This window comes from Borostomias antarcticus, assembly GCF_949987555.1.
Source record: "Borostomias antarcticus genome assembly, chromosome: 4".
Lineage (NCBI taxonomy): Eukaryota > Metazoa > Chordata > Actinopteri > Stomiiformes > Stomiidae > Borostomias > Borostomias antarcticus.
In genome coordinates, this window is record NC_140237.1 from 17,708,490 (window position 1) to 17,724,651 (window position 16,162).

At 50.2% G+C, this 16,162-nt stretch overlaps 1 protein-coding gene across 1 annotated transcript in view; it reads right to left on the reverse strand.

Moving 5' to 3' along the window:
• Positions 1–240: 240 nt before the first annotated feature.
• mical2a (microtubule associated monooxygenase, calponin and LIM domain containing 2a) overlaps positions 241–16,162 on the reverse strand; it is a 45,912-nt gene continuing 29,990 nt past the window's right edge. The window contains exons 12-19 of the mRNA XM_084436963.1: positions 15,441–15,588; positions 14,253–14,452; positions 12,429–12,532; positions 12,137–12,208; positions 11,880–12,011; positions 3,759–3,936; positions 3,488–3,564; positions 241–3,246 (exon numbers count right to left, since the gene is read on the reverse strand). Of these exons, the coding sequence (XP_084293089.1) occupies positions 2,842–3,246; positions 3,488–3,564; positions 3,759–3,936; positions 11,880–12,011; positions 12,137–12,208; positions 12,429–12,532; positions 14,253–14,452; positions 15,441–15,588 (1,316 nt within the window). The 3' untranslated portion in view covers positions 241–2,841. The remainder of the gene's footprint in view (positions 3,247–3,487; positions 3,565–3,758; positions 3,937–11,879; positions 12,012–12,136; positions 12,209–12,428; positions 12,533–14,252; positions 14,453–15,440; positions 15,589–16,162) is intronic.

Genomic DNA, 16,162 nt, shown 5'->3' on the forward strand with positions numbered 1-16,162 from the left:
AATAGAAGACTAAACACACAAAGACTTGCCATTAAACCCCATTACATACCATTATAGTATCATTAAATGTTCTTGTAAATCTATTTTCTAAGGCAAGTTAGTAGTTCATCAAGCAAGATGTTATGGTAAATGGTAAATAACAAGACTCTGGATGGCAAATCACAAAGTTCAGTTTATTTCACAGTTATTGCTTTAGGTCATACTGTATATAAAGCAAAACAGAAACTCCATACAGTATTGTATGTGGATGACAGGTTACCTGCAAAGTCCCATAGTTCATTGTTTAGTTAACAAGACTAGGAGTTTTGAGCCTGTTACAGTACGCTACTGAATGTAGGGACAGTCGCCTCTGTTTGTGTGGGTCAAGGGAAACTTTGGATGGCGGTTTCTGGGTGGAAGAGAGAAAAACAGAGGGCTAGAGAGCAAAAGACAGAAGAAAGGCAGAGAAAGCTTTTCATGAAAGGTATCCACACTCTACATGCGTGTTAGGAGGCTCAGAGGCAAACACCACAGGGTCTGATTAGTCACGCTGACATTCACAAACAAGTGCCTGAGGGAAAGAGAATTTGTACAACATACAACATATTACTACAAATGTATGTGTCAACCTCTCTCTACCCTAGGAGGAAACAGAATCTAAATATGACGCCTTTGTTGAAGGTGCACATGACACAGGCGTTAGTAAATAGAGTAGGTCCCTATCTGGAAGTGTGAACACAAAAAGTCAGTTATGGTTGCAAATCTGACCAAGTGGTTTAGACAACCAGACCACAACAACGCTCACAAGACCCGGTGACCATGCAGGTGATCACCTTCAGAAGGTCATGTCTCCTAACCAATCAGAAGGCTCAGCATCGGAAACTGGTAAAAAGGCTTCAAATGAATCAGGAAAGAGATAAAAGAAAGGAAATGTGTTAGATAGAAGGAACAGACAGAACAGAGAAAATACTGTTAAAAGGTTCTGTACATGTGAAATGATCAGTGTGTTATATAAGACCTACAGGTACCTGTACAAAGAAAAGTTTCATTTATCAGGAACCATTTGTAAAATTAATAATATATCAGAATTGGATTCATTGGAATCATTTATCTTGGTGGTCTTTAACCTGTAATGTTTCTTGAACAGCAGTAGAATATGCTTTTATCTACTAATACTGTAGGGACGCTAACAGGGATGGACAAAGCACTACTGACAATTTAGACCGGCTCACATGACTACAATCCCTGAAAGACTTTAGTTTTCCTACTGATAAAGACTTTAGTCTTCCTACTGATAAAGACTTTAGTCTTCCTACTGATAAAGACTTTAGTCTTCCTACTGATAAAGACTTTAGTCTTCCTCCTGATAAAGACTTTAGTCTTCCTACTGATAAAGACTTTAGTCTTCCTACTGATAAAGACTTTAGTCTTCCTACTGATAAAGACTTTAGTCTTCCTACTGATAAAGACTTTAGTCTTCCTACTGGTCAATTCTGAGGACTTAGCAGGTAACTGTATGTATTGCATCCAATAAACTGGACATAGCTCAACCTACGCCAGTTAGAGGGATAATGAACTGGACTCTGTAAAGTGCTTTCACATTTCTCTGTTCATGTTTTGAATTTGAACACGTGAAACAAGCTGACGTCAAATCACAGGTTTGTTTACACTTGGTCAAGGTTACTTTGACGATATTATTTCTAAACAAGGTTATCAACACAGGAGAATCAGAGGTGAGCACACACACACACCATAGCACACAAGCCAGTCTTTTAACCATGTCTCCCAAAATCTCTGAAAAACACATGGGGCAACAAAAAACATCCCATGATTTGAATGTTTCTAAAAAATAATAAAAAAGACCCTTTAGTTTAAACTATAATACATGTTTGTTTGGTTTGCGTCATGTTCCCAGGACAAGTCCTTGTCCCTGGTCCACCTCATCGGCCCTGGTCCACCTCATACTGTATGGGAGTTCAATTACAGTAGGAGTCTTCCAGACTAGACAGCAGAGGGCAGCAAGACTCAGCATAAAACTCCATAATTTTGACAAGTAAACACAGCCACAGCAAAGAAAAATCAAATAAAACCATACAAATAAAGGTATCATAATAATAATAATAATAATAATAATAATAATAATAATAATAATAATGTGTAGTGGAAACAATAACACTACAGTCATGGAATTATAAAACCAGTTTTTGAACATGTAAACGTTCACCCAGAGAGAGAGAAGCCCAGGTTCATGTGGTGTACTGACCCTGAACAGGCCCGGGCCCGAGCCGGGTCACAGCTGACTGGGTCGGGTTCAGTAGGTGTTAGTGAACCTGCTGCATCAGCACAGGTTGAAGCACTACTGGCCGTAACCCAACCTGGAGCAGACGGCCATTATCTCAATCACACCAGGCGTCACACAGGACCAGGCAGCTCCATTACAGGTTAAAGTGCTTCAGGTCAGCCTTTTCTCAGTCATTCAGAAATGAGTCATAAGCTGAGTTAAGCCATGTAAAAACTGGCTTGATTTAATCCAAGCCAGTTAATAACAGACTCAACTCTACAGCAATATAGATTGGATGATTTCAGCAGTCTGACTAGTACTGTATACTGACCACTCAGGGACCATGACAGTAGCCTACAGGACCTCCTATCGGATGCGTCTATCTTCTCTTTGGTGGGAGCAACATAAATATGAACAAGGTGCTTTTGCACGTAGTCAAACGGTAGCCTGCCATCATATGACGAGACACACGTGGCAGGACATGCCAGTAAAACGTTCCGCCGGGCCACAGCTCCTATTGCACATGGGTTAGGGGTCGGGGGTTAAAGGTCAGGGGTTAGACAGGCTCTCTGGTCTGACGTCTAGACGAGCCTGTGGCCTAGGTGCTCCTCCAGCCACAGTAGAACAGGCTGGAGGGCCAGCGGCTCGGTCCCGACCTCGGAGTACATCTCCAGCAGCACCTCCTGGAGGGAGAGCAGCAGGGGCAGGCCCAGGCTCAGCAGCTCGTACAGGAAGGCGTAGTCCTGGGCGTTGGCCCTCATGTGGGCCCCCAGGGCCCCGGCTTTGCCATGCAGCCAGACGGACAGACGTCGGGGGGCGTCACACACGGCCCGGGTCACACTCAGAGGCCAGCTCAGGCTCCTCCTCAGGGCCCAGCTCAGGCTACCTGCTGATTGGCTCTGTGAGCCACCCGGTGATTGGTGGAGGGCCGCTCCGTTGGCTGTCTGGGTCCTAGAGCCCTCCTGCACCGCCGCTCCGTTCTGACTCTGAGAGGGAGGGGAGAGGGGGGGAGTGAGAGAGAGAGAGTGTGTGGGGGGGGGTATAAAATATATTCAATAAGAGAGCCTATAGAAAATGAACCACCATTCAGAATTGGATGATAACCATGGTTGATTTAATTTTTAACATTTATTTAACATTTATTTAACCGTTATTTAACCAGGTAAGTCGTTAACAACAAATTCTTATTTACAATAGTGTCCTGATTGACTGAGAGAGGACAGTTACCGAGTGTAGACTGAACGTCTTCTGGTCCTTCATCCCATTTTTGCGTTGAGTGAAATGTAGTTTGCAGTACAGCTTTCCTGACATAACAAAATGACAAGGTGATATTTCAGAAAAAGCTACTTAGAGCTAAGAGTGTGATGCTTGTTCTACAGTATTTGGTATAATACACAACGCACATACAAGCCTAAACAACGAGTGACAGTGATAACAAGTTATCTTGAACACGTTCAACTGATTAACATCAAGACCGGCGGGTGTTTTGAACACATACCCTGCTCAGAATCGAAGGCGTGGCCTCCCTGGCGCAGGGCGGAGCTACAGGTGTCACAGCGAAAGCACTCCCTGTGGAAATAGAGTCCCTCGGCAGAGATCCGCTCCACCACGTAAACGCGCCGCTCACAGGAGTGACACTTGTCACCAGACTGGGGGAACTCCCTGCGCAAGGAACCCTGGGAAATGGAGAACAGCTAGAGTTCAGCGTACAGTCATGACAGTCAGGATGATAATGACAGAGCAGGGCTGTTCCACCATGTGGGTATGAAAACAGGGCTACCCAGACTACCCAGCGGCAACACTGTGGGGAGGACGAAACCACCACCATGAGCTGAACGTTGTCAAGGAAAGGTTCATCAGTGATCACATCTGCCACCAAGTCCGTTTGATGGTTGTTGTTTTTCTTGTGAAGCCCAACTCTCCTCCTGACTGTCCATCTCTCTGCCTCATCTGATCCCAGCGGTATAGAGGTCAAAGGGTTAAGGCAGGGCTGCCCACACTTCTTTGGCTTGTGAGCTACTTTTAAAATGACCAGCTCAACCAGATCTACCGCCCCCTGGTGCCCCCCCCCCCCCCCCCACCTCCCCTGCTGCCCTTCTGTCACTTGTCACTGAACATTGGCCAGGTTTTAATTCACCTCTCATTTAAGTCATATCTTATCTTAAAAATTGAAAACCCATAAAAATAACAACATAGGCCTACAACCGAAATAACAACATACGGCTACTATTTCAAAATCAAATACATTTATTAATCAAGCTACCAATTACTTCACACTGGAAGTGGAACATTAATTTTGTTGTATATATGCCTTGCACAATCTCAACAGGTAACAATGCAGTTGTCAGAGCAGTGTCTTTAGCCTACTTAAATGACTCAATCACACAGGTTGCATAATCCTGACTTTTTTGAGTTTCTGATTGATTTTACTAGGCCACTATCAGCCATCTAGTTTACCGAGGTACAACATAGATTATATAAAATGAGTTATAACAGCTGCACACACAAGCCTAAGCAATGATGAAATCAGCCCACAATGATTAAATCATTAAAATACTCAGCGAAAGTAAAGTACAAAACCGTCACACTTGTAATCTACAAAGTAGTAGGAGGAAAAAGTTGTGTCATTTGGACACGAGAGGTGACGTGACGTGAATGTTTTTTCAAGGTGCCCACCCACATCCATTGTTTGACCAAAACGGTGGTAGAGCAATTATCAACTTTCTCAAAAGTGCTAGCTTTGTCAACGTTTTGATCTGAACCATTGTATATGATCATAAGTAACCTTAAAACAGGGCTAAACATGCATTTCCCTTTACTACTCCTTTAAAGCTACAAGCGGGGCCAAAGTCCATAGTGCATCGGCACCACCCTGATAAAGACGGCTGTTTGGTCACTGTTTGGTCAGGCTCTCTCAGACAGAGAGACTCCACACCTGAGACGGGCTCGCTTACCGGCGAGGAGCGGGGAGAGCAGAGGGGTGAGGAGAGCAAGGCTGGAGGCCCGTGGTCGGGGTAATAGAGACCGCCCAGAGTCTCAGCCCTGGCCGCTAGGGCCAGGGACACCTTCCCTACCGTCCGCTGCTACAGCCATCACACGGGAAGAGACGGGGGGAAGACAGGGAGGAAGAAGGGGAGACAGAGAAGAACAGACGACAGTTGAGAACAGGGCGGTCGTCCATCTTAATGGAGGACAGGTAGGAAGAGCAGTGACAGGTCAAACAGTGAAGAGACCGAGGGATAACACTTTGCTTGTGGCACTCAAAACAATGCGACCCGGAATTTTGAAGAAAGACTTCATTTAACACATGACTCGATTTCCCCTATAAATATAAGTATTCATGCGTATTAAATGAATGTTTTGACAGGGGAGGGGCAAGCTCTGTCGGAAAACGAGTGAAGTTCTCTCATGGAAGTACGAGCCCCGGCTCCCACATCTTGCCCGGGGACGAGGAGAGGATTGTGAGGAATGTCCTCTCATTCCGGCCGGTCAGTGTGGGTCCGTCTGGAGGCTCCCGATCAGGCAGCACGCTCACCGCTGACGGCCAACGCTGAGGGAGGGAGGGGTGGCGTCCGTCGCTAACCCACAACGGGCAGCGCCACAGACACGCCCCCTCTGAGGGGGAGAGGAACGCCGGCAGCTACAGCAGCGGAGCCCCAGAGAGCGCTGAACACATGGCCCCCAGGCTCCTAGCATGCAAGGCTGGGTCTATGTGTGTCCTGGGCCGTTAAGAGGGTAGGACATGTTACTTAGGCAGGCGTGTGAGGAACAATACCTGTTTGAGAGGAATAACAACAGGCTCCTTCTTGGGCTGGAGCATGGCCGTGTATCGGCTCAGGGAAACATATGTGGGGTCACTGCTATTGCACTGAAATAGCAACATCACTGTGACGTTATTAACACCACAACGGTGAGTCGCATGCAATTAAAGACAGATGCAATTATAGGCAAAGAACAAAAAGATTAGATGTTATAACTACCATCTAAAAGATCTATAATTATAGCGTGATTACATCATGTTTTAGACTCAGACAGACAGGACATATTTTAGGTTTCTGTTAGGAACTCCGTCCATAAATAGCTCTGGTTTGGAAGCACACAAGGGAACACTCACCACATGTGACTGATTCAGGGGCGCTCTGAGCGCTGGCTTTTTACTAAGCTGCATATCGAGTCCCTGATATTTACTGGTCTGTGACTGTCCACAAAGCAGGGGTGGTTAGAAGAAAGAGAAGAAGAAAGGTTAATTGAATAAAAAGTTAAAAACATGCATAGTGTAGTAATCTTAATAGTGTATCTCTTTTATAAAAAGGGAGACAGCCAGTGAGACACACAGAAGCATACAGACACAGACAGGATTGGAGGGGGACGATTTTACCTGCTGGTGGAGCAGAGCGGATGAGGGAGAGGATGAAGTTGAGGATGAGGGAGTGGGATGAGGGGGTGAGAAGGATGGAGGAGTGAAGTTTGATCGAAGAGTGATTTTAGGAGAGGGAGGAGGTGGTGATGGTGGTGGTGGTGATGATGGGATCAAAGCAGGGGGAGTGGCCTGTTCAGAGGGAGTGGCCTGTTCAGAGGGAGTGGCCTGTCCAGAGCACATCCATGTTGGAATACCACGAGAAAACAGGGTGGAAATGGGGAACACCAGTTTAGGTAGATGTGGAGTCAAAGAGTGGGAGAGAGTGGTTCAAAGAGAGACACCATGAGGATTAGTTACTGTACCAGATTACTGTAGATGAGAGCAGGCAGGCTTGTCCAAATTCAAAAAAGCGATAAATTAAATAGGTGGGAGGGTGGCCTGGGGGGGGGGCTTTACGTGCCTGTGCCCAGGGGCCCATCATTTCATAATCCATCTATGCCTACAGTAGATGACGGAGTTTAGCAAAAGCCTATCCCACCTGGTTTCCCCTGCACTCTCCTGTCAAAGCCTTCCAGCATCTTACCTCCATTCTGACAGCAACTCAATAATACAGTATAAGGTGCATTTGTTCCTCTGAATGGGGAAAATACACATCGCTTTTTTAGTTGTGGAAACGTGCGGTCTGATCCCGCTGTAGCGCTGGACGCCTCGTCTGATGACTATTCCTCCCGCGGACAATAAGACAGTCAACCCTCCCGGTGAGAGGACGAGGGAAACTACTCTACCTTTCAGCACAACGTCTGAACCACGGCCCCCAGAGCCTGAGCACACCGTAAGTGATTCACCAGCACTGTCCACTCACGCTCGGAGAGAGGGAGAGGGGGGGAGAGGGAGAGGGGGAGAGAGGGGGAGAGGGAGAGAGAGGGAGAGGGAGAGGGAGAGAGGGAGAGGGGGGAGAGGGGGAGAGAGGGAGAGAGAGAGGGAGGGGGGGAGAGGGGGAGGGAGGAAGAGGGGGAGAGAGAGAGAGGGGGAGAGAGGGGGAGAGAGGGAGGGAGAGGGGGAGAGAGGGGGAGAGAGGGAGGAAGAGAGGGAGAGAGAGGGAGAGAGGGAGAGGGGGGAGAGGGGGAGAGAGGGAGAGAGAGAGGGAGGGGGGGAGAGGGGGAGGGAGGAAGAGGGGGAGAGAGAGAGAGGGGGAGAGGGAGGAAGAGAGGGAGAGGGGGGGGGGGGAGGGAGGAAGAGGGGGAGAGAGGGAGAGGGGGGGAGAGGGAGGAAGAGGGGGAGAGGGAGAGGGGGGGAGGACGAGAGAGAGAGAGAGAGAGCCTTTCAGCCCGTGCGCTCCTCTATAGGTCTGTCTCGGAGGGGATATTTAATAACGTAATGGAAGAAGGAGAACCCATTTAACTTAATGACTTCTGCTCAGACAACTAATCATCTGTGTGTTTTAACAGGGGGCAGTAGCGTTAAAAAGCTCTTGTCGAAAGCCACAACGTGCGCCGACTTATTATTGACTCACTCAGAAAACTGTAAAGGTGTTAATTAAAGATCACTTAAATAGAACAGTATGTCCTTCCATAAGCTAAAACCAGCAGCGCTAGGTTCTGTTAGTCATAGACCTGAAACATTGCCTTAAAAGTAGAGTAAGGACTGATTCACACTGGACTACAGCGGAGCAGAACGAGGAGACGGTCTCATGCTTTGAGGGAGGATGGAGGTGAAGAGCAACTCACAAAGGGAGAGATGAACCACATGCAGCTGCACCGATGCCTAACGATGTGCAACACACACACACACACACACATGCTCACACACACACACACACACACACATGCTCACACGCCCACACACACACACATGCTCACACGCCCACACACACACACACATGCCCACACGCCCACACACACACACACATGCTCACACGTCCACACACACACATGCTCACACGCCCACACACACACATATGCTCACACACACACACACACACACATGCTCACACGCCCGCCCACACACACACACACTGTAGGGGAGGGGTGACGCAGGCAGGAGGGGTCAGAGGTCAGATAGTCACCTGCGGCGTGGAGGCGGAGTCCCCTGAGAACAGCGCCCTCAGGTGGACTGCTTTCTCCTTCACGCTCTTTTTGTGAAACTCTCGAGCGTGTTGGGTCTGGGCTTTCTTCTGCCAGGCAGCGTGAGGCAGAGAGACAGGGGACAGCTGTCAGAGTGAGGACGCCCCCCAACGCTCACACACACACACTCCAACCCTGACCCGAAGCTGAACGCTCCCACACACACACACTCCAACCCTGACCCGAAGCTGAACGCTCCCACACACACACACTCCAACCCTGACCCGAAGCTGAACGCTCCCAAACACACACTCCAACCCTAACCCAGCTGAACGCTCCCACACACACACTCCAACCCTGACCCGAAGCTGAACACTCCCACACACACACTCCAACCCTAACCCGAAGCTGAACGCTCCCACACACACACTCCAACCCTGACCCAAAACTGAACGCTCCCACACACACACTCCAACCCTAACCCAGCTGAACGCTCCCACACACACACTCCAACCCTAACCCAGCTGAACGCTCCCACACACACACTCCAACCCTAACCCAGCTGAACGCTCCCACACACACACTCCAACCCTGACCCGAAGCTGAACGCTCCCACACACACACTCCAACCCTAACCCAGCTGAACGCTCCCACACACACACTCCAACCCTAACCCAGCTGAACGCTCCCAAACACACACTCCAACCCTGACCCAAAGCTGAACACTGCCACACACACACTCCAACCCTGACCCAGCTGAACGCTCCCAAACACACACTCCAACCCTAACCCAAAGCTGAACACTCCCACACAAACACTCCAACCCTAACTCAAAGCCTAACCCTGAACGCTCACATGCCCATGAATGGCTCTGTATAAGCACAGTTCTCATATAATTACAGAGAGCTGTAATGGAGAGCGAGATGAGTGGGTTTTGTTCTGGTGCTGCGCCGTGGCAGCTAGCTACGCAGGTCAGCTCAGTGTCCATTGTGCGCTGGAGAACAATAGTGTTGCTGTGTGGTGACCGGGAGCTGTTATTAGGCACCCTCGTCTCACACCCCAGCAGAGATGACCCCCCTCGTCACGGCGTGTGTTCCTGGAGCGGCCGACTGGACCGGGACAGACCCGGTCAGGGCCGCGAGGGCAGCGCACTGGCCAACCTGACACACGGGGGCAGCCCATTGGCTAGTCAGCATCACAGAGGCACCCTATTGGCTGATAAAAGGCCCTGTCAGTAGTTTGTGAGGAGAAGTTCCGTGAGCTTGGCCTTGGCGGCCCTCTTCTCTGAGGGTTATTCTGGCCAATCAGCAGCCTGCGTCCTCCCCGGCCTGCGCCAGGGCTGAAGGCCTGCTGCTGCTATTGTGGTCTGGCTGGATAATCACCGCCTGACTGCGACTCCACCAGCTGACTACACATTATACAGTCCTCGCATGTAGCACGGTATAATCAGGGTAAATTACATAAACATTCACTTTCTAGACCCTTTTTAAATTCACAAACGTAACAATCATGAGCCTTGAAAGAGACAATACACTCACCGCAGAGAAAGAGGCAGATGGATAGAGAGAAAGGGCCAGAGAGAGAGAGAGAGGGAGAGAGAGAGAGAGAGAGAGCAGTTGTTCACCTGGGTGATCTGATCCTCTACCTCCTGTAGGCGTTGGAGCATTCTGGACATGGCCAGGATGGCCGAGTGGCAGGAGGGAGAGAAGCCAGGGTGGCCAGCGCTCTCTGACTGGGACTGGGACTGGGACTGGGACTGGGACTGGGACTGGGACTGGGACTGGGACTGGGACTGGGACTGGGACTGGGACTGGGACTGGGACTGGCCATGTGTCTGAGTATGTGTCTGATCGGCATTTCTTGGCTTCCTGAGAGCATACTTTGGACTGGGTGGTGGCTGGTGCGGGAGATGGGGTAGGGGCCGGGGTTGGGGCAGGGGCTGGGTCTGGAGCAGGGGCTGGGGCGGGAGCCGGGGCTGGAGAAGGGGCGGGAGCCGGGGTTTGGGGGCCGGCGGGGGCGGCGGGGCCCGGGGTGGGGCCGGGAGCCGAGCCGAGTCCTGGGCTGCATGTCTGACGCAGGCTGAAGGCCGGCCCTGGAAACACACAGCGCACGTGAGCGGCGCCGCGGCTCCCAGTCGACCAGGGGTCAGGCCTGATGAGAAAACAGCCCCGCGCCACCGAGCAGAGCAGTAAACACACCCGCTAGTTTAACAGCAGGGGAGCATGAGGCTGTGATTTACACACCGTGCTTCGCTTTATCGTTCGGGGGTTGCTTTTCATGCTCAACCCGTAGGGACTAAACAGTCTCACTCCAGGTCAGTGATGACTGTTTTAAGAGTGTATGTGTACATAATTGTGTGTGTGTGTGTGTGTGTGTGTGTGTGTGTGTGTGTGTGTGTGTGTGTGTGTGTGTGTGCGTGTGTTTGTGTGCCTGTGTGTGTGCACCTATGTGTGCCTGTGTGTGCGTGCGCATGTGTGTGTGTGTGCGTGCGTGTATTTGTGTGTCTGTGTGTGTGCACCTATGTGTGCGTGCGTGTGTGTGTTGCGTTGACGGGGCCTTCTCAGGTCCTCTACCTGTGTCTCAGTGGGAGGTGTGGGCCTGAGGTTGATGAAGCGGGGGCCCTCGGTCATGTCCAGGGGGCCCCTCCCAGCCCCAGGCTCACTCTCAGATGGCCGGGTCTATTACCCGTCCCAGAGATACGCCAAGGAAAGCGTTAGCACAGAGGAAGACAGCATACGAGGAAGGAAAGGAAAGGAAATTGACATGCTAAGTTTTCTAGCGATTAATAGCTAGAATTGCCTTGAAACAACAGGGAAAAGCACTCAGCGAGACTCAGGGTAACGGAAAAACATCCCCCGTTCCACCTCTACGTTACGTCTGGACGAGCTGAGACAGGACTGTCCACACTGCAAATTGTTCTGCGCTTGCCAAGATTTCAAATCTTAGATTTGGAAATAAGAGATTAATGATCTTGTTTTAAAGGTTATTTACTAGTTTTATCTTATTCCTAGACTCGAACCATCTTATTTTAAGACTTCTTATCAAGTTAAATGATCTTGCTGCATGGACAGATCATTTCACTAGTATTAAGTAATTTCTCCTCAAATTCAGTATTAATTTCTTGTATTTTAACGAATGTTTTTTGCAGTGCAGTCGGCCATCCCTGGAGGGGGCACGGGGTCCCGGAGGTCCTGACCTGTCTCCGGAGCGTGCAGCTGGGGTTGCTCTCCTCGAACTTGGCCAAGAGCTGGGTGGCCATGGAGCGCACCTTGTTCTCTTTGGGCCCCTCTGCCACGTAGGACGCGCCCTGGCTGGAGAAGTTGGTGGCCTGGGACCAGAAAACACGAGACCAGGTGAGCTTTACTGGGAACAGATAATGGATCTGGCCGTGGGTCCTTCCAGTGTCTCTCTGAAGTGGGATTAGTGGTCTGATGGTGCGGTACGTTACCACACCTCTTCCAAGTAGTTGCAGACTCTCCTTCTCCTCTTGAAGGTGGGGTCAGTATCTTCTACCTTCTTGTCATCCTGAAAGAGAATCACAGGCCGTATGAAGGAATATCTCAGACTGGCCTGAGAGCAAAATAAACATGAAAATCAAGTATTAAAGGACAGCCTGGTTCTCATAAACGCCATAAAAGAATCGGCTGTCATCTATTATGTAATATATGTGCTAACGCACAACCATAGAGCGTTTAAGCAGGATTTAGTGAAACGTGCCGAGTCATCTCTGAGAGAGAGGGGTTACCTTCGGTACCCGTTTCCTGGGCAGGGTGAAGTTCAGCGCCTTGTTAAAGCCTCGCCCTGCTCTTGAAGGGTAGTCCTCATTGTTCTCATCTGCTGCTCTAGAATCTGTAAGAAAACACATGGCCACATGAGAGCTTGGATTTTTTTTCCATAGTGCTCAGCCGTCACATGGCGAATAAAAATGATGGCCAGGGTGTTTTTACATTAACCTTCAACAGCAACCTAATATTACAGCCCTGGAACGAGCCAGGCGGAGTCCAGAGCATCTGTTTTTCTAAGTGGGAAATGCCCACTAATAAATAAGGGGCTCTTTCCTGGAAGGTTTCACTGGAAATCCTAGACTGGATCAGACGATCGCACACAATTTAAACCAAATAACATCATGCATCATTCCTCCGCGTGGGTGAGCGCATCGCTGGGGCTCGGCCTGCTGCCCGTCTGACCGCTGCTGTCCTCCTCCAGGGCTGAGGAGACAGGGAGCTCTGCTCACGCAATACACACCCAGAACCAGACCAGAGACTGACCAGAACCTGACCCAGAACTAGACCAGAACCTGACCCAGAACCAGACCAGAGACTGGGACAGAGCCAGACCACAGACTGACCAGAACCTGACCCAGAACCAGACCAGAGACTGACCAGAACCTGACCCAGAACCAGACCAGAGACTGGGACAGAGCCAGACCAGAGACTGACCAGAACCTGACCCAGAACCAGACCAGAGACTGACCAGAACCTGACCCAGAACCAGACCAGAGACTGGGACAGAGCCAGACCAGAGACTGGCCAGAGACGGACCAGAGACTGACCAGAACCTGAGACAGATCAGAGCCAGACCCAGAACAGAGATGAACCCGGAGCCACTATCAGAGGGGCAGTAACGTGCACTGCAGGGGCAGATGTGCATTCCTCCCGTGCCTGATGAAATCTCTTTGTTTACTGGCTAGATTGTATTCAGAAAGACACGTTTCTTCTCAGGAAGGCGGGCGGTCACCGGGGGGTCACCCAAGAAACAACGAGGGTAAAAAAAACACTGACAGTTCAGTTCCACACGTAGAAGAAATGGCCCGTATGAAACACTAGAACGTGAGGGGTTGAGGTTCTTATAGGGAGTCCATATGTAACACTAGAACGTGAGGGGTTGAGGTTCTTATAGGGAGCCTGTATGAAACACTAGAACGTGAGGGGTTGAGGTTCTTATAGGGAGCCTGTATGAAGCACTAGAATGTGAGGGGTCGAGGTTCTTATAGGGAGTCCATATGTAACACTAGAACGTGAGGGGTTGAGGTTCTTATAGGGAGCCTGTATGAAACACTAGAACGTGAGGGGTTGAGGTTCTTATAGGGAGCCCGTATGAAACACTAGAACGTGAGGGGTTGAGGTTCTTATAGGGAGCCTGTATGAAACACTAGAACGTGAGGGGTTGAGGTTCTTATAGGGAGCCCGTATGAAACACTAGAACGTGAGGGGTTGAGGTTCTTATAGGGAGCCCGTTTGAAGCACTAGAACGTGAGGGGTTGAGGTTCTTATAGGGAGCCCGTATGAAGCACTAGAACGTGAGGGGTCGAGGTTCTTATAGGGAGTCCGTATGAAACACTAGAACGTGAGGGGTTGAGGTTCTTATAGGGAGCCCGTTTGAAGCACTAGAACGTGAGGGGTTGAGGTTCTTATAGGGAGCTTGTATGACGCACTAGTACGTGAGGGGTGAGGTTCTTATAGGGAGTAGAGACCAGTGCCCACAGTGGAGGCGGGGCTTCCAGGATGACAGAGATGTTTCTGTGGAGCCTGAGGGTTTGAGGAGGGGGGGGGGGTGTAGCTGGGACTACCTGAGGCCGGCAGGGGGGTGCCGCGGAACAGCTCGTAGAACTTGGAGAGGTAGGTGACCATGCCCTGCTGGTCCACCTCCTGACCGGCAGCCAGCTGCTTCCCCGACGTGAACGGCCGCACCCCGAACTCCCGCTCTGCGATGTCGAAGGCCAGCTGGATGTTCTCAATCGGGTCCTCCACTTTGAGCGAATCAAAATCTCTGTTGAACACACGGACAGTGGGGGGCGTGAGAGACAGGTGCTAGAAAACAACATTATATCATGTTGTGGTTATGCTGAGGGCATAAACAAGTGGTTTCTAGGTGCAGCAGGCCTGTAGGAGGCCAGGCGCTTATCAACATGGATTCCATGAGCCAGTTCAAGACCAGCTCTTATTTCAGCGCAGACTTTTGACAGAAATAACAAACTGCCCTAGATAAAGAGTCCGTGTGAAATGTAATACATGGTTATGCTGTCCAAACTCTCCCCCTGCATTCTTCAGGGCTGGTGTTCAAAAGAAAAAAAAAGAAAAAACGGTGTGCTCTGCCTTATCACACCTTTCAGTGTGTGTGTGTGTGTGTGTATGTGTGTGTGTGTGTGTGTGAGTGAGAGAGAGAGAGAGAGAGAGAGAGAGAGAGAGAGAGAGAGAGAGGAAACAGGCTCTCAAAAGAGGTCAAGAGTCATTCACATGTAACCACTCATATTTACCAGCACACAGAGAGGCCTGCGTGGGAGCTAGGGGTTAGTGTACTGTAGATAGCGCAACACACACATCACACAGTACACAACACACACATCACACAGTACACAACACACACATCACACAGTACACAACACACACAGCACACAGCACACAACACTAGCGTGAATGATGACGCTCAGGAAAAGCACGCTCAGAATCCCCATTAAACACGTCTTCCTGTCAGAGCAACGGCGTGATTATAGGGTGGCTGAGGAGGTTGAAGACCGGTGTTGCGAGAAAACCCGTCTCCAGAGAGCACGGGGCGTTCCTGAGGTCTATTTATAGAAGTGTTACTATGTGACACAGGGATGTGAAGTCGCCGGCGCTTCCTGATTTACGGGAGATACCAGACAGGGCCCCGGGGTCGTTCGCAGTGGGTTGCGTAACGCCGTCTTGTTTTGGTCGACCCTCGATTCTGATTGACCCCGCGATGGGGCAGGGGGGGGAGCGCCTTACTGTCCACATACATCAGCTGAGGTCTGAACCGGTGGATGAGGGCGCACAGCGCCGTGCCCGTCCGCCAGGAGGTGGTCAGGTCCGTCACCGCCACGTTCCGGTACCCCTCCGTCTGCTTCTGGCACCAGGTCAGCAGTCGGCCGGGCCGAATCTCCGACTCTACAGAGAAGACAGGACAGCGGCTCACGCTCAATCTCCACCTCAGCGCTCCCTTTGTTAGATAACAGATGACTGAGACTCAGGACTGAGGCACGATTTCCATTGAAAGGGGGATGAGTCAAGGCTGAACAAAGCGAGGGGCGAGATGAGGCGGACTTAATGGAGTCGGTCTCTGGCGAGTCTAGCACGGGTCGTGGGACGGCATGGAGGATGTCACAGGCGCGAGCCGGTCCGGTGACATCGGGTGACGTCAGCGAGAGCTTGAGACGGATAAGATAGGGGCTGAGGTATGCGTCGGAGTCAGGACATGTTCAGCCATTGTCCTCTACTGTGGGAGTGTATGCAGTGGGCGTGGCCAGAGATATGCGTCCCAAACCACTGGGCCTTTTGTCAGTCCTCAGAGGAAACGCCCACAAAAGACATGGTCATATTTCTTTCTCAAATAACTATGAAATTCTCTATGACTAAACTTTACAACTAAACAGTCCACATGGCCGACAGTTAAAATATAACCAGATAGACTATGTTTGGTCTAGTATAAGAGTATTACCAGATAGACTATGTTTGGTCTAGT